Genomic DNA, 18,640 nt, shown 5'->3' on the forward strand with positions numbered 1-18,640 from the left:
GCGGAAGGTTGCAGATTGGAGATGGAGCGGGAGGGAGAAAGGGTGGTGTCGTTGATGGAGTAGAGATAAATGAAGATGGTTCTGAAATGTTATAAGGGGCAAAAAGGAATACGCGTCTTTTTTTTTAATTCAGACATGGTTTCATATCTGAAAAATTAAGAGGATTTTTATAAATTAAGAGGATTTTATTCAGATGCTACCAAACACACTGAATCTGAAAAATTAAGAGATTGCCTCTTAATTTTCCAATTAAGAGGCAAACAAACAACCCCTTAGGAGGTGGACGTCCTGGAACTAATTAACCGGTTAAAGTATTTCGGAAATGATGTCGGGTTAATACCCACCTGTTTTGCTTGGACCCGGTTAATGGGCTGGGAAGCCTGGAACCAGTTAAAGCCCAGTTGGAGGCCCACTTTTGTGCACTACTAGTGACTAGTGAGGTCCATTTTGTAAATTGTCCACTGTCCAGTACCCAAATATTAATCAAGCACTAGCAGACGCTAAATAAATGTAGCTCAACATTTTGTTGTGTGTTGGTGCAGGAGCTTCTGATCTAACATCCAGCAATGGCGGAACTTGGTTTCCGAAATGTTCAAGTTTCAGGATCCTATTCGCAATCATAAGTGCAGAAACGCCGGCGTGATTTCTAGCAGCAATCAAGGATGACGCAGTTGCAGGATCTCAATTTGAGGTTAAATCAGAGTTTCCTGGTTTTATGTATGCTTCAGTTTCGATTTAGAATAGGTAATCCCAGAACTCTACCATGGAAGCAATAACATTTTTAAAAAAAATATATGAAAAGCTAATGTCAAATAGAACTGATAGAGGGAGTAAGATCTATGCTTACTCCTAATCCATGAACATAAATTAAAAACTGCAATTTGCATCTCGATGTGGTATGCTGACAATTAGGAATATATATCTCTAACAGTAATCAATCGTAAACTTCAATTTGTTACAATGACGTTTCAAAAGTCAATTATTTTGATTTCAAAAATACTAAATTGAATTAGGATTGTCATGATTTGCCACATATTACGATGTTAATTAGTGTAAGATATGCCAATATGAAAACCGTTTCAAATTTCATCACACAAAGAAACCTGCTCACACATGCACTTAACCAAGAATCATAATCTGTATCAGTTGTTAACGATGTGTTTCACATGTGTAAGATTTGTAACTATAATTATAAACTGATTCCCATATGATATCATCGGCCATCAAATACACCACTAAAAACCTGGCTACTTCCTCCCAATGACGCTTCCCATTCAACTGAGGACATAACTATTCGAGCTAATGATTCCACTACCTCTCGTACCTCTGGTCTGTTCATCGGATCTTCACTTAGACACCAATACGAAACTTCAGCCATCTGCATCATTTCCAAAAACTTAGCATTCTTTCTTTTTTCATTGCACATCATTTTCCATTCATCCGATATTATATGACTGGAGCATAAGTAAAATGGTACTGACCTTGTATAAATCATCCATGGGGTAACTGTCCCTAAGGCTACCATCTCTAATGGATACCAGTGCACCTTCTGGATCTTCTTCTTCTTCAAATACTTTAGTTATCTGGCAAATGTCATCACATACATTGATAAAACTTTAGTTACATGAATCACTCCTATACCATTGGTTAATAATATACTGAGTACTTTCTATATAAAAACTTACAACTGTTATGAGTGATTTCATCTTATTGGGCTCTCGGTTGTCACGCATAAGTGCACGCTTTCCCGTTATAAGCTCTGCTAAAACCACTCCAAATGCAAATACATCGGTTTTTGTTGTTACATGCAATTCTTTCACAGACCTGTTGCAATATTTTGGGGATTATATCTACTTAATGGTTAAACACTTAATCTGAACAGCTACACATGTTGTTTCTTTTTTACTTAATCCAAACAGAATGACTTAATGAGCTTAGTAAAAAAAAAACCTAACTTGATGTTTAAGAGTCCAATCTTTTACCTATTTGCCCTTCTTTTCTTTTTCCTCCCAACTCATCCCACATCAAAATTGATGCATACCGAGAAAATTGTTTGTCGATGAGTAAGGGTAAAATTAAAATGGTCATTTAGTCTCATTCAAACGGTTTATTCAATATAGAAAAGTGACAAACAACCCTTTATCTAGATAGACATCATTACTCATTCAGCCACTTGACACAATTGGAAAGAAAAAGAAACAACTACTTACTCTGGAGGAAGATATCCCGGGGTTCCAACAAGGCGAGTGGCTATAAAGTCATCATCATTTGTTCGTCCAACAAGTTTTGCCAAACCAAAATCTGCAACCTTTTGGACATTATTTCAAGAAAAATAAGATAAGTAATGTTGTTTTGACATAAAACTATTTTTTTTAATAGATTTTAGTAGGTAACCTTTGCTCGTAATCCGTTATCAAGTAGGATGTTAGTTGTCTTTATATCTCGGTGTACATATCTTTCCTTTGTATGATCATGAATATACTCAATACCCTTTGCAGCATCCAATGCAATTTGTGCTCTTGCAGTCCAAGACAATGGTTGGTGACCTAATAATTTATCAACTTTTTGTTATTTTGACCTTCACGAAGAATCTTGAAAATTAAACTTGATATTCAAGAAAGTTTGTACCTTTGAGTAAAGGGTCATGAAGATGCTCGCTTAACGACCCATTTGAAACAAACTCATATACCAAGTACAAATGATCATCTCCACTAGCAAATCCCAATAGCTCCACCTGTAATTATTCCAAATTAATCATCAAGAAAATTTTAATCCTTTATATATAAAGTTACAAAAAAGATTAATATGACTTACTCACCACATTGATATGATGAATCTTACACAACACTTTAAGTTCTGCAAGAAACTCTTTCGACTTATTGGATCTCATTTTCTTAATCGCTACTTCCTAAGACCATGAAACTAATTAATCATTAACTTGAACATTAAATAATCTAAAAATAAAACTTTTTGTAATTGTACCTTTCCTCCTAATATACCGAAATATACACTCCCATATCCACCCTCCCCAATCTTCCTAGAATCATCAAAATTATTTGTAGCCTCTGCAATCTCATCAAGATCATAAACCAACGGTCTTTCTGTATCAAAACCCGTGATACCTTCCATATTTTCTTTACTCAAATACCGAATTTGCCCTGAAGCCATTGATTTATGAAAACTCATGGTTTTCGAAACAGCCTTTTGGTTTTCCTTATCATTTTCTTGATTCTTTCTCCTCTTCATAAACATTAAAATCGACAAACACAATAAAATCCCAATAACTGTCAACAGTACACCAAATACAATCGCCCACTTGAAATCCTTCCCTGATGTTACAATAAGTTAATATAATTATTATAGTTCATCACACATAATATGGTAATAATAACTTACTTTTCTTCGATGATGATGATGATGATGGTGGTGATGATGGTGATGGTGGTGATGGTGGCCGTGGTGGAACTCCGTTCTTGTACATCGGAACAAACAACACCCAACCGACTTTTATAAACCCTGGTTTCTGAAGCAAAACTTTATTCACATTTTCAATCTCATCCACTTCAGCAGATAACAAGTTAGCAATATCAGAAAGTGTATCCTTTTCCTCAACCGTATACGTGACCATAATTTGAGAATCGGTTTCTGTACACCCACACAATATATGCATAGTGGCATTTGTGTTAGCTTTAAATTTTGTCCCTTGATCCCAAGCTTGTCCACTGTAAAATTCATCAGAAACATCTGATAATATCTCGCCTAGTTTCACCGAATAAACCGTATCATAAAAGTATGCAACCGTGTTGTTTATGTTTTTGCAAGAACATGGGACTGTTACAAGGTGGTGTTGTTGGTCTCCATGGGTGATGTTTTGAATTTGTGAAATGTCCACTGAATATAACGAAGAGATGTTGCTTTCTGTGAGTTGATTGTGTTGATAAAGTATGGATTTGCATGTTGTTGATTGTGGAATGCATGTGAATGGGATTTCGTTTGGGGGATTTTGAGAATGTGTGAGGATCATCAACATGTGGGTGCATAAGATAATGAGAAGAAAAATGGGATTTTGAGAAGCCATAGATTGTGGCCACTCTGCAAGGATGAGAATTTGAAGGTTATTTGATCTTTTTGTGTCACTATGTGTTTGTTGGTTAATGAAAGTAGAGATCTTTTGTGTTTCTTTTTTTCTTTTGATTTTTGTATTATACAAAGTTGGTTTGTTTCTAATAAAATATTGGTTAAATCCACTTTCGATGTTTACAATTTAAGGGTGTGTGGATTTGGAGATGATTGGAGGCGGATTGTATGATATTTTGGGAATTTTTGTCGCGGTTGTCTGTTTATGGTGTGACATTTAGAGGCAAGTAGCTGTGCTTTGCTTTAATCTTCATAGGTGGAGATTCCAACGAGAAATTTTAGTTGTTTTTTGTTCAATCTTAGTTAAGATTGGTAAGAAAATATGGATTCTTATATTCTAATATATATATGGAAACAGATGAGACAATTTCTAGTGGATGCTACAAAATATTATAGATAGATCTAGTTGAAGTGTACAATAACTATCATATGTTCAAATTTAAAGTGAGGACCTATAGGTTATCTTGAACACGGTTTTAAATAACAAAGAGATGCAGTTTTAAAAGATTTTTGATGCATTTGGTTAATTAAAGTGGGTAGGATAGATGATAAAATAAAAAAGGAATAAGGTCAATTAAAATGGAGGTTTGGACAAGGGGAATATGCTAAAGTTTGGCCGGCGAGGTTACTATCAGTTATGGTTTACTTAACAATGCTTACGAACTTTGTATACCAAAATTCATTTTAGTGCATTCATTTAAAAGTACACGACTCGTTTTTTTATGGGACTTTTACGGTGTGTCTAGACGATATTATATTACTTTATATTATGAAATTTTAATGTTTGACTTTCAGAAATTGTTGTTTTTGGTTTTGGTAATAATGATTTTCGATGGAACAAAACTCTTACATAAAATTAAACGTTATTTGATAGTACACAAGAATTAAAGAAGAGACTTCAAGGTCTAAGAGCATCTATTGGAAGTTCGATAATATTAATTAATATTTTTAACCTTTTGAACACTTATTTCACAATGGGTCAATTGTGAAACTAATTTACTCAAAAAGCGATGCAAAAAATGTTATTGAACATTTGCTAAATGTTGTAGGTGACTCAATTCTAGGGAAGCTTTATACATGAGATTTCTTGAGATGATAAGGGGTTGTTTTCTAATATTAAAATAATTTGACATTTTTAAGGGTTAACTGTGAGAAATAGCAATGTACTTTACCAAAGTTCTCGATTATGGCATCATACATTAAAGTTCATTCATAGTAGCAATCTACTTTCATTTTGTTTATGATTATGACAAAGTACATTGCTATTACTATTAAATATAGGCTACTATTCTCTTTCAAAAAAAATGGGCTACTATTATGAGTAAAAACTTAGTATAATTGTGAAAAAATCGACAATGGTTTCCTATTATAATTAGAGTAAGGTATGTAACTACAATGAATAATTTCATAAATGCACGTTGTTATTTCCATGATTAATTCTTTTTTATTCAAATTTCAAATGGAAGAATATTGTACTTAAAATCACATATTCTTATGCATTATCATAATTACTACTCGTTAATATCATTCATTTTTACCTTTTTAGTCCCTTTTATTGTTAACATTGAAAGACATTTATGGTATTTGACAATATATAAATATATTTTCAGCTAATAACTAGCTAACTCTCCGTGTGGAATCCACGAGTTAATCAAGAAGGATATGTTGTTGAAGTCCTGAGAATTATCTACTTTTTTTCGCCTTCTTAGAAAGTAGATTGCTACTATTTTCAGTATTATGCATTAAATGTCGAATATAGATTAAAATTTATGGATTTAATGTATGTCGAATATTAAAACTTTTTGACTTTTATATTTGTTGGTTTTAAAATATAGATTTTATGTATGTTTTAAGATTTTCTGTGTTGAATAGATAATTATTTTAATTTTTTCATGAATTTATTATTTTTATAATGCCAAAATTCGTCGCTAATCTGTCACAGAAAACCTGTCAGTAATCCGTTAGTGAGATATTCCGAGACTCCGTCGCTAATCTGTTAATGAGTTATTTCGTTGGTAATCCGTTGCAGTTACATCGGTAAGCCTATTAGCGATGGATTATCGATGGTTTTGGTTGTATTTAATGCTCTTTTTTGTAGTAGTTACCCTATAAAATGTTTTTATTATCATCTGAGATGATATTTTTTTTGTTTAATTTATCAACCATTTAGATATTACTATTTTGTACAAGTATAACTCATCCATTCAAGAATATGCTATTTCACTTTCCTAATTATATTTAAATACTAGACGAATTCACGCGCGTTGCACGGCGTAGGTTAAAAATATATTGTTAGAATATAGTTTTCAGACACCTTTTAGTTAATTTGATTCATCAATTTAAGTTATTTTATTATTATTATATTTAATGTTTTCCTTTTAACTATGTTAAAAAATATATATTGAATTTTTTTAAACATTATTTGATATTTTACTTTAAGTTTTAAATTTTATACTAAATTTTTAAGCTTATTTGATATATTAATGTAGGTTATTTATTTAACTATATATTGAAGTTAACAAATTAAGTATATCATATTGATAAGTCACAAATTCTTCCATTTATGATAATGTTTACAACTAAAAGCATATTTAAGTTAATAAATTAAGTATATTGTATGGAAATATGAAAAGTTTGGAGTTTCAAATGAATGTGATGAAAGAAAAAAATGCTTCCTTTCTAATATAGTATGATATTATATGATGATTAAAGTTTTAATTTTTAAGTCATTGTGATCTATACAATTATTTGATAATTTTATAAACCGTTTAAAATTGTGTAAATTATATATCAAACGTATGAAAATCTATATATAACGTATAACAAAATGTGTGAACAAAAATATGAACTACAACTTTTAGTAACATAAAAATACAAAACATCTATTATAACATTTGTATTAAAAAAGATATATATACAAGGAATAATAAAAAATATGAAAAGTAAATACTACAACTTTTAATAACATAAAAACACTAAAACATTTATTATAACATTTATATTAACTTTTCATATTTAAATCACAAATCTCTTCAAATACATTAATGTTTTTAATGAGCAAAACTTTACAACCTTATAAATGAAAGGAAAATAAAAAGTTATTAGTGATTACTAAATAATAATCATAAGTTAAAAACTTTTGAGTTGTAACTAATAAATATACATAAATTAGAAAACTCTTGAGTTGTAGTGTGAGTTTCAAATGAATACAATAATTGGAAATGTGTATTTATTATTATTATTATTATTATTATTATTATTATTATTATTATTATATTTGTCTAAATAATTGGTTTTGATGCATTATTTTAATCCCTTCAATTATTAAACATAAAGATATTTAATTATAAATTTATAACATACATAGGTGCATATATATATTAAACAAATCACATATAATATATATTTTCGTAAATGTCATATGTAATTCTTGTCGTGATAATATGGAAAAATTACTTTCATATGAAGAACATATCATGATAAGTCATCAAAATTACATATCAAATGTTAAAAATTATGTTATCTTTTAAATATTGTCTTGTAAATATGTTGTGTAGGATAACCCAACAAAAAAATAATAGAAAATAAACATAATCAAAATAGAAAAACTACAATCAAATAAATAAGAACATTAGGTGGTTGAATATATAAATAAAAATGTTACATAAATATACGATTAAATCAAAAGAAAAAACTAACATTCGTCTACTTTGCTCAAACAAAAAAAAACCTATATCCGTTTTCTGAATCTTCTATCTTTATTGAACATCATTCAACCATAGAAACTTGATGACAATTCTTCACCAACCTGCAATCAAAATGTTTTTCTTGAAAAAGAAGAATTAGAAAGATATTCCAAGCAAAACATTGATGTTTGGAGAGTCACATTCAAGATTGAGTAAATACAAATCACATATAAAAGTCAAATGAGAAATTGAATACAAAGAAAGAATAGAAAAACTTCATTTGTTTTGGTTGAAAGAAAAAATCATATTACAATTACCATCGATGCGACATAACCCATTTCTTCAAATAATCATATTTTGATCGTGAATGCTTCAACTATATAAAAACTTTTGAATCATAATATCTTCAACCAAATGATGACTTTTTGTAAGAAAAATGTAATAATATAACTACATATATAATGAAGGTGAAAGGGTGTGAGGGTTTGAAATGTATGAGGTGTTGAACTTATAGTGTGAGATTTTCTTGGAAAGGAATTATATGTGATTAATTATATTGAAGGTGAAAGGGTGTGGCAGTTTCAAATGCATGAGGTGTTGGAAATTTTTTATGGGGGTTTCAAATGCATGAGATTCAAGAAAAAGTGCTAGCTTTATAAGTATGTATGATTTAATGTTTTTTACTAATGATTCAATTTTGAGTCCTATTTCCGATTTCGAACCAAAACAATTGAATAATTTTTCTCATATATGTGAGATGGTGGTTAGAATGTGAGAGTTTGTGTTTAGATGGGTGGATATTAGACATTCACTCCATGATTTGGTGAATGGTCTTTTCGGTGTGACGGTGTTCTCCCTTTTAGTGGTTATTGATACAATTGTGTGTACCACCATATGCTATTTATGATGTTTCCAAAATGATAAGTGAAAAAGTTTTTTTTTTTTTTTGGAGGGGGATGAGTAATTGAGACATCCCCAATTTCACGGCCAGAAAAGACCGATTTGCTTATGCTTTGTTTTATAAATCAGAGTGATCGTTTACAGAAAACGGTTTGCGGAATTTGTCCCAAAAACAAAATATGATAACCATTTATCAAAGCATTTCTTTTAAGAAATGTATTTTCATTAAATAACAAAATCTCGGGATGTTATGTTCCGATACAGACCAAAAGCATAAACATAACAAAATAGACCTTACAACAGTTATTTATAACTACTGATCTATAATCCAAAACCTCTCGTCAAGTCCACCAACTTATACTCTTGTGTAATTACTTGTAATGCAAAGAAAACTGAGTGGGTCAGACTTGGGAGCCTGGTGAGCATATAGGGTTTTCAACCCACAATAAATAATTAATTTAATTTCATCAACCAATAATAACTCAATTACCCATTCCCATTATTCTCACTTTACATCCCTAAGACAACTAACACAAGGGACCTAGTCTAAGAATATTTCATCGGGGCGACAACACATGCTTCGGGGGTTCCTCAGTAATATAAGTCAAATAAGGCAACCATGAGGGGGATGAAATACAGCGAATGAACACCCAAGTTCATTAACACCTACAGGTTATGAGCCTGCTAGCGTTCCACTGGACTGTCTAGAAAAGTCCGTGATCGTCATCTAAATTCCGCTAGATGACTGGATTACAATGACATCGAGGTCTCTCATCCTTTTATCACAAGACAAGTATCTACCCATGTTCTACCCAACATTTTATTAGATAAAATATACATTTTTAGACATAGTTTAAAACCTATATAGTATGTTCATTCAAAACACATTCCAGATAAAAGATTAGGCACACAAACATAACACTATTTCATAGAGAATAAATCATATCTATGAGATTAGAAGATAACATCGATACACTCACATAACACATATACTTAGTACATTCAAACAATACTTGTATTAAAATCGTGTTTATGAAAGGGACTATACACTCACACATATAAACAACTTTATATTATACACATAACATGTATTTCATAGCAAATACTTAATATTTATGTGTTAGAAGAAAGTAACTACACACTCACTTGATCAGAAGATGATCAGACAGCACTACGGCTTGTAGAAGTAGTATTCTTCGGTAGATCTGGAAGATCTTCACAAAAACCGGACTCCTCGTGGGCAGAGCTTCGGCTCGGAAACTCTTTTCTTCTCGGGATCTTCGGGCTTCGGGATATTTCTTGCATGCAAATCGAGGTAAAACGGGAGAGAGAGGAGAGAAAATAGCAACCCTAAATGGCTGGCCCTTCAAATCTATTTATAGGGCAAATTTGGCCCTTGCCACGTCGTGACACCCTTTTTCCACATCGTGGGCTTGATCGTCACTGCATGCGTCATCGCAAGTTACGTCTGGGGGACTCCCGGAGGTGTCAGGAGACTTGCCACGTCGTGGCACTGCTTGTCACGTCGTGGTCTCTGACACAACTTTGGGGTTAGCGCCCCGAACTTCAGAAATTCATAACTTTCGCATACGAACTCCGTTTTTGACGTTCTTTATATCGACGCGAATGTGAGATTATGCTCTACAACTCTCATTTAGACTCCATTGGCTAATTTTGAATTCATTTTTAATATATTATAAATATATTACTTATATATTATTTTTAGTATGCCGGGACAGGAAAACTCCGTTCGAAATTCATAACTCCTTCATCTGAATTCCGTTTTCGTCTGTCTTTTTATCGTTGGACTACTATCGACGAGATCTTCGACTCTCGTTTAGATTGTTTCGGTTAAGAATCACTTGATCTCATATTCGAGTATTCGGGCTGCATACCGCTAAGTCGAAACTTCGGATAATCATAACTTTCTCATACGAAGTCAGATTTGGGTGTTCTTTTTACGCACGATCTCGGTTTAACGTATTCTACAACTTTCATTTAGATCGCTAAGTTCAAATATCGCTCTAACATAAATTCACTATTTATCGCTTTGTGTCGTGCCGGTTCTTTCGCGAAACTTCGACAGGTCATAACTTCTTCGTTATAACTCGAATTTCGACGTTCTTTATATATCCGGAAACCTCGTAATATAAGCTACATCTTAGTTAAGATTACTCCTTCTAAATAATCTTTCCCAAAAAAGTCATGTTTGACGCTTATCGTCTCTAAATTGACTGGCCCGGATCTACGGACGTTACAGTAATGATGCTATCTTTTATTCTATTAATAAATTTTCTTTTCTTTGGTTTTGTAATAGAAATAATAAATCTTCCTTAAATTTGGTTAGTTGGTTTCAACATCCCTAAACAATGTGTAATTTTTTTTTGCTCCAGTTTTTTTTTTTAATTTTTTTTTTCTCTAATGCTTACTAGAGCTGTGTTTTTTATAATATGGTTGTTTAAAAAACGATTCATAATGTATATGAGATATTAGGAAATAATCATTTTTTTAGATATTTTGACAAAATGATTATAACGATGCAAGTAAGGTCTGTTTATTCGAGAAAGAAGATCAATGGTCCTACCATTTTTATAACATAACTTTCAAACCTGTTTTTTCAAATAATCTCGAACTAAATCTCCCCCAAACATTTAAAAATACCATATTTTGGTGAACTCTTATCTCTAGCGTATTCTTGTGAATGCTAATCAATCTACACAACCAAAAATCGGATGAAGACCATGGTTTGTTGATTATGTTATATGTTAGATGATATGCTAATCGATTAACACGACAAAAAGCTGACACTATTTTAGACTTAAATTTTGTTTGTGAACACACTAAAAGAACATAATCTGTGGATGGGACAATTCACTATTACGCTTAAATTTTGATTGCTAACACACTACAAGATCTAATGCCCCCTTGACCCTACAACAGAGGAACACTTTGAAATTTGATTTGAATGTCAGAAAGGGAAATTTTGTTTCAAAACTTCAAGAAAAAAGCCTACATCTCATACTCATCAGCATGTTACTCTTCACCATTAGCCCACTTTTGGAAAATTACAAAAATGTGTTCAACAATAAGTTCATGTGCATATATGTCTCTATACACCTTATGCACACTATACTGGAGTGAGTGCCATAGTAGCTCGAGAAATTCTGATTAAACCATCTTTAGGGAAAAGCGATGATGACTCTGATGATAAAGGTAGTAATATAAAATGAACAAGTTGATGTTGACCGCCTCTGCCATATGCTGCTTATCGCGACACACATATAAAGTTGTGACCGGTGTAGGTCATTGCATTTAAGGCATCTATATTGGCTTTAAGGTCTTTAGTAATGAGAGCAGCCAATAAAAAAGAGAATATTTACAAATTAGAATAATTAAACAAATAAATTATTCATTATTGAGGAAGAGGGGAGGGAAAAATACCTTAAAGCGTCGGAACCAAAGATATATAGCCAAAATTACTTGAGACAGATAGAAGCATGAGAAATGTTTGAAAATAAAGAAGATGGAGGTTGATACATGATTTAGGGCATCGGAATTTTATCCAAACAATAAGTCACATGCACAAGTATACGCTAAACGGTGGCGTTTAAGTTATTACGTATGAACATAGTCAAATAAAATAAAATAAAATCTAAAGAAAAATAGAATTTAGGTCATTAGAACTATATCCGGACAACAAGTCGCCTCCACATGGTTTGTTTTCATGCTCCAGGAGACATTTGTGTGGAATTATTCCTACTATACATGTCGAGGTGATGTGTGACTTCCAAATGTGACATATTTGAAAATTCGTTGAAAACCAGTTCGAGGCAACTTGTTACTTGCACAAATAAGTTGTACATGCGACATTTGTCCCCGGTCGCCTCCACAACCTCCTTTCCTTGTAGAGACATAAACACAGTTCACGAAATTGATGTTAACATGTTTTGCAAGTTATAGTGTAACTATTTAAAACTAGGTGTATCCTCGTGTGTTGCACGAGAATAAAATAATACGGTAAAATTATTGATAGATATATGTTGTGGGAATTAACTACATCTTTGCAATATGAAATTTTCAGTATTTAAAGAGCTTGTAACCTAACAACATCAAGTGTTAGTAGAAAGGTGCCCTTAGTCATGTATGTTGTGGGTTCATGTCCTATTTGGAAGGAAATATGTAGTTTAGGAGTAAAATAGTGTCTATAGTTTGATGGTTCATGTCCCATTTGGAAGGAAATATGTAGTTTAGAAATAAAGTAGTGTGTGTGACTGTATGTCATTCTAAAAAGATGGCTTAGGAAGTTTTGTATGATTTTTAATTTACATGGTTCATTATGACATCCAACGAACACTTATAAGCAAAAAAAAATCCAAAGTCTAATATATGATATCTATCTTCATGTGCATTTGAAATAATTAAACATTTTCTTTGTGTTTACTCAAGAACTCTCTACGTTAATTAACCATACCTTTTGTAAGGTCACAAAATATAGAGAATTTTTTTCATTTTTAGAAATAAAACCTTTCAATAACATTCCCATAAAAGATAATCAGAATATAAGTTTAAAATCAAATATCAAGTCAAGTCAATGCGATGCAAATCATATGGGGCTATTCCCTTTGCTACCAGAAGTAAATAACATACATGATTTCTAGATTAATATCTATTTGTAATTAATTAAACTGACTTTTCTTTGATGTTAACGGTGATGGTGACGGTGGAACTCCGTTCTTGTACATCGGAACATACAAAACCCAACCAACTTTTATAAACCCTGGATTCCGAAGCAAAACTTTATTCACATTTTCAATCTCACTCACTTCAGCCGATAACAAATTAGCAATATCAGGAAGTGTATCCATCTCCTGTACAGTATACGTGACCATAATTTGAGATTCGCTTCCTGTGCATCCACACAATAAGTGGATAGTGGCATTCGTATTAACTTTAAATCTTGTCCCTTGATCATCCCAAGTTTGCCCACTATAAAATTCATCGGAAACATCTGATAATATATCGCCTAATTTCACTGAATAAACCGTATCATAAAAGTATGCAACCGTGTTATTCACGTTTTTGCAAGAACATGGGACTGTTACAAGGTGGTGGTGTTGATCTCCATGGGTGATGTTTTGAATTTGTGATATGTCCACTGAATATAACGCAGAAATATTGTTTTTGGTGAGTGGATTGTGTTGATAGAGTCTAGATTTGCATTGTGTAGATTGTTGGACGCAAGCAAATGGGATTTCATTTGGTGGATTTTGAGAAAGTGTGAGGATCATCAACATGTGGGTGCATAAGATAATGAGAAGAAAAATGGAATTTTGAGAAGCCATAGATTGTGGCCACTCTGCAAGAAGGAATATTTGAAGTTTATTCGCTCTCTATATTTTGTGCTTTTATTCTTTCCATTTTTGTATCATGCAATCGTTTGTTTCTGCACTAAATTTTGGTTAAATCCGCTTTGTTGATGTTTACGATTTAAGGCTATGGATTACACTTGCGGATTTTGGCATGACTGTTTGTCCTTTTCTTTCTTTTGTTTATGGTGCGAGGATTTCCAGGCAATTAGTCGTGCTTTGCTTTTATCATTGTAGGTGGAGGTTTCCACATGTATGGTGCTCCAAGCTTCATTTATTCCTACCCTATCTATATTTATTTCTACCGTCTAATCATTTTTCCAATTATTGTTTTTAAATTCTGGGGTAGAAATAACACTACCCTTTTCTTTTAAAAGGGAGGAATAATAGGTGAAAAAAACACCTTAGACAATCAACCATGGTTTTTTACTTTTCTTTTCCTTTTACGGATATTGGTTAATGTTTAATGATATAAAATGCCTCATTCTAAAAAAAAAAAAAAAAAGTAAACACTTGAGATACTATAACATCAATATGCCTAGAAAAAGTCTTTGTTTATCTAATATAGATAGATATTAGTATTAGTACCTGTATGTAGCTGCAGTTTTTACTTTTTACATCGGAAATATGTCTTCAAATTCAGTTACCACCTTCTGTACCTTGCTCAGCATCACTGTTCTCACCAAATAAAACCAACATCTAATTAATATTTACAATCTCAGTCCTTGTTGTACATTTTTTTTTCAGGTTTAATTGGTCCAAAATTTTTAAAAGTAATCTTTAATATGCAACAAAATAAAACCACGGGTAATTTATACCTTGGAAGGAAGAGTCTTCCAAATATTTCTGTGGAAGAAAATCAAGTTTGTTACAAATAATGTAAAAACCAGAGACATTACACAACATAACATGGAAAAGATTGAGGGCATGAAAGAAAATACCATGATTTCATTTTTCAGAACGACATCTTCAGAAAGAATTTCTTGTGTTGTTGCCATGGTCAATAATGATGTGAAGCTAGGAGGAAAGGCTGAAAGCTTTTCTTGAACATCTTGACTAAGTGTGGCTTCTATGGGATTTGAGCTTTGACTAAATATTGTTTCAGCATTTGACCCTATTGGACTCCAGTCAAGTGTTGGTCTGCATAAACAAGTTAAAATCTCAGATCATCTGCTTACATTTTTTGCAATAATCTCAAAGAAATGTTATTGAAGATTTGTAACAGAGTTGCTCCATATTTCTTCATCTTACCTATAGGCTGGAGAAGAGCTTATTGGGCTCCACTCCTGTGTTGACCTGAAAAAGAGTGAGGGTTGACTTTTCAAACCTTCCAACTTGGAAAAATAGTAAAATACAAAGAAAAGTTACTTTTTAGATAGCGAATTTGGACTACAGAGGCCAAGTACAATCTTCCTTTTGGCATCTCTAGCATTTTCACAAGAAGAGTGGTTAGTTTACAGTTTACTACAAATATCCATACATATATTATATTGTTCAAAAAGTCAATAACTTGTTAGAGAATGTATTTAGTTTCCACCTATCTACAGGTTGAAGAGAAGGCACGATCTCAGATTGAGATGGGGTTTTGGATTCAGGGATATCAGGAGTTGACCGGTCAATCTTCTCATGTCCAAAGATATCCTGTAAAAGAGAAGTTTATATAATTACATGTGTGATGTGTTTGCATAGGGGCAAAGATTGAACCTTTATGAAATTCATAAATCTTTCAGTCTCATCACTTGTGAGAAATCGCAAGGCAAACTTTTGGATCTGCAAAAAAGGACAAGGGTATTTGGTGAAATATGATATGATGTAGTAGAAGAACAAAGGGCATAAGTAGGAAAACAGAAACTAAACAAGCGAATTTGAGATTCTTACATCGCCTGCATGATCTTTATAACTCATGAATACAATTTTGCTGCCCCTGGGAGGGTATCCGGGCAAACATGAGACATGAGGCCAGGTGAAATGTAGCTTTGAAATGTAATGCTCTTCCTGAAGTGATTCAGTATCCAAACTTGTGTTAGATGCATACTAACTTATGACGTATATATATATATGCATACAAAACAGATTAGAGTCATAATGGCTACCAACATAAGCACAAGAACAATCAACAATTACATTTACATTGTGATATATTAGTAATCAGGTAACTTAAGAAGCAAATTATTCCAATGTGAAGCACTAGACTATTGTTGATCCCTAATTTCTAGAATTAAGAGGACCAGTTGCTTAAATTATAGCCACTACATTTTAGAAAGCTTAAAAACCCAAAGCACAAAGAGGAAAACCATAGATATTGTCTGAAGTCATCTGAAATATCTTAAAGCAAACAGTACAAATAACTGTCTAACGAAAGCAGAGAGATGAATCTGTAATAACAAGGTTTAGTTGAAATTAATCAATCTAGTAGGCATGAATAAGATGAATAAGACTAGAATTATAGTATTATACAAGGAAACTGTATGATTGCTTGCACAACCAACATTTTCCACGAAAAAGTGATAGGTCTTGACTTGGTAGTAAATCACATACGTGCATTCTGTATTTGATTAAGTTGGGAGTGGAAGATTTTTACATCTTGCAAACTCTGTATATGAACGAACCAGATGAATCTAATAGTCAGCCTAGATGAAAGTTTTCTGATCGTGTCTGATTTACAAAACATCATATAACCAGAGGATTTCAAACAGTTCAGTCGTTTATGATTATAATTAAATCAACTATCAACCAAAGTAGAGATAATTTTAGGAATTATAGCTCAATGGTGTTGCGGATTTGTGATCCACTGCAAAACGGTTGCAGAAAAATCATAATCGAGTCCGAATTGATCTAAAATGGCTACAAATAAGGCGTACAAACCGTTATCGAACTAAAAAAATAAGAGATCTATGAAACAGTGATAACTCACAATGACGTTGTCGACGAGAGTAACTGTTAGTATGATGGAGCGAGAAATATCAGAGTTATCGTTTGTGGAGGTTAGTAGCTTGAGATTGGCGAGAGAAGTGAAGGATGAAATCCATGAGCCCTTGGACCTTTTGACTTGGGGAACGAGAGAAGGATGATAACCACCGGCGCCGGCGGCAGATGAGAGAGAAGGACGCTTGAAGAAGCGAGCATATTGAACTTCCCAGTGGTTTCCGATAGGGGCGGTGGTTGTCGTCACTGACATGCTTCCTTGATGCTCGTTTTCGCTTCCGTTGGATGGATGAGGTCCCGCCATGTTTCGTTACTTCCTACTGCTCACGCGGATCGAATTTTGAATTTGTTAACACAAGTTATCTACCTTCCTTCGTTTTTATATACATTTTCTTACAGCATTTCATACCAGTAAAACTTTTTACTAAACCTTTTTTGTGCCACATATATGCATATAGAATAAACGGAACTAAAAACTCGAAATATATTTCGCTATACTAATTTTTTTATAAAGCTTATTTAGAGTCAATGTAAATGAAAAAAAAAAACTATATAATTAAATAAAATATTGATTAAATTATGAAAAAACTTTATGCATAGAGCTTAATATTGAAAATGCATAGAGCCGGTAAATTTACAATAAAGATGAAAAATTATGTTGTTAAACGCAATAAGTTATTTGACTTTAACAAACTTAATTCATCAATAAACTCTTATTGTGGACTAGTAAAAAAAACCCGCACTACGCCGCCGCTGGTTTGAATGGTTCGTGATTCATAAGTATAGATAATTTATAATGAAAATGGTAGAATATATTTTCTTAACATTAGTATGTTTCCAAAATACATCGATGCTAAAACTATTATATTCATAACATTAATATATTCACTAAATACATCGATGTGTACATAGAAAGTTTTATGTCTTCATGGATAGTTTTTAATAACTTATAGCATGTCTTCATAGGTTGTGATAATTTTTTCAGCATGTAGGATGAATATATGTATCACTTGAGATTGGCAAGCTCTGCATTTCTACGAACTTCTTGGAGGGAGTAATTAAACACTACAAAATTTATTGATTTTATGATGAATTTTATCATATATCCGAGTATGGTCATACTTTACACCGTCGTTGAGAAGGGTGTCATACACATATTCATTTTCTAATCCGTTAACAGCATGTAGGCAAAAGAAATTATATATACAATTTGCATATTACTATTATAGGTAAAAAAGATTGAAGTAAATTGCTATAATGGGTAAGGAATTCATAGTAAATTCCTATTATTGGTGAAAAAATAAAGTAGATTTCTTATATTGGTTAAAAAAGTAAAGTACATTACTATTTCCTTCAATTTATCTGATTTTAAATCATAAAGAAAACACATATAAAAGAGAAAACTTACAACATTTGTCTGAAGGGTCAACTAGACAAACTTGTGATGGGTTAGGATAGGTAACTTCAGGTAAAAACCTAAATTCAAAGCAATTTTATAAAACTAAATTTTAATAAACTCTACAATTATAATTAAAACAAGCTTGTGATGAGTTAGGATAGGTAACTTAGGTAAAAACCTAAATTCAAAACAATTTTATAAAACTAATTTTTTATAAACTCTACAAT

The 18,640-nt window shown here is 32.2% G+C and overlaps 2 protein-coding genes across 3 annotated transcripts; both read right to left on the reverse strand.

The window, feature by feature from the left end:
- Positions 1 to 1,142: 1,142 nt before the first annotated feature.
- On the reverse strand, positions 1,143 to 4,078 carry LOC111881504 (lysM domain receptor-like kinase 3). Its single transcript, XM_023877889.3, has 9 exons — positions 3,397 to 4,078; positions 2,983 to 3,329; positions 2,819 to 2,908; positions 2,629 to 2,734; positions 2,395 to 2,546; positions 2,211 to 2,308; positions 1,686 to 1,824; positions 1,482 to 1,583; positions 1,143 to 1,378 (listed from the first exon to the last, which is right to left on the reverse strand). The coding sequence occupies exons 1-9, from the start codon at positions 4,076 to 4,078 to the stop codon at positions 1,214 to 1,216; spliced, it is 1,881 nt and encodes a 626-aa protein (XP_023733657.1). The 3' UTR covers positions 1,143 to 1,213.
- Positions 4,079 to 11,593: 7,515 nt separating this feature from the next.
- LOC111881586 (protein POOR HOMOLOGOUS SYNAPSIS 1) lies at positions 11,594 to 17,536 on the reverse strand. 2 transcript variants are annotated; one of them, XM_023877989.3, is made up of 10 exons: positions 17,004 to 17,536; positions 15,968 to 16,084; positions 15,794 to 15,859; positions 15,627 to 15,730; positions 15,458 to 15,514; positions 15,341 to 15,385; positions 15,031 to 15,229; positions 14,908 to 14,935; positions 14,678 to 14,762; positions 11,594 to 12,624 (listed from the first exon to the last, which is right to left on the reverse strand). In XM_023877989.3, the coding sequence occupies exons 1-9, from the start codon at positions 17,316 to 17,318 to the stop codon at positions 14,704 to 14,706; spliced, it is 990 nt and encodes a 329-aa protein (XP_023733757.1). In that variant the 5' UTR covers positions 17,319 to 17,536; the 3' UTR covers positions 11,594 to 12,624; positions 14,678 to 14,703. The 2 variants fall into 2 exon arrangements, with proteins under 2 accessions (XP_023733757.1, XP_052625181.1); XM_052769221.1 differs by lacking the exon at positions 11,594 to 12,624 and having other exon boundaries at positions 13,279 to 14,762.
- Between the last annotated feature and the right edge of the window lie 1,104 nt (positions 17,537 to 18,640).

Source organism: Lactuca sativa, chromosome 3, assembly GCF_002870075.4.
Source record: "Lactuca sativa cultivar Salinas chromosome 3, Lsat_Salinas_v11, whole genome shotgun sequence".
Lineage (NCBI taxonomy): Eukaryota > Viridiplantae > Streptophyta > Magnoliopsida > Asterales > Asteraceae > Lactuca > Lactuca sativa.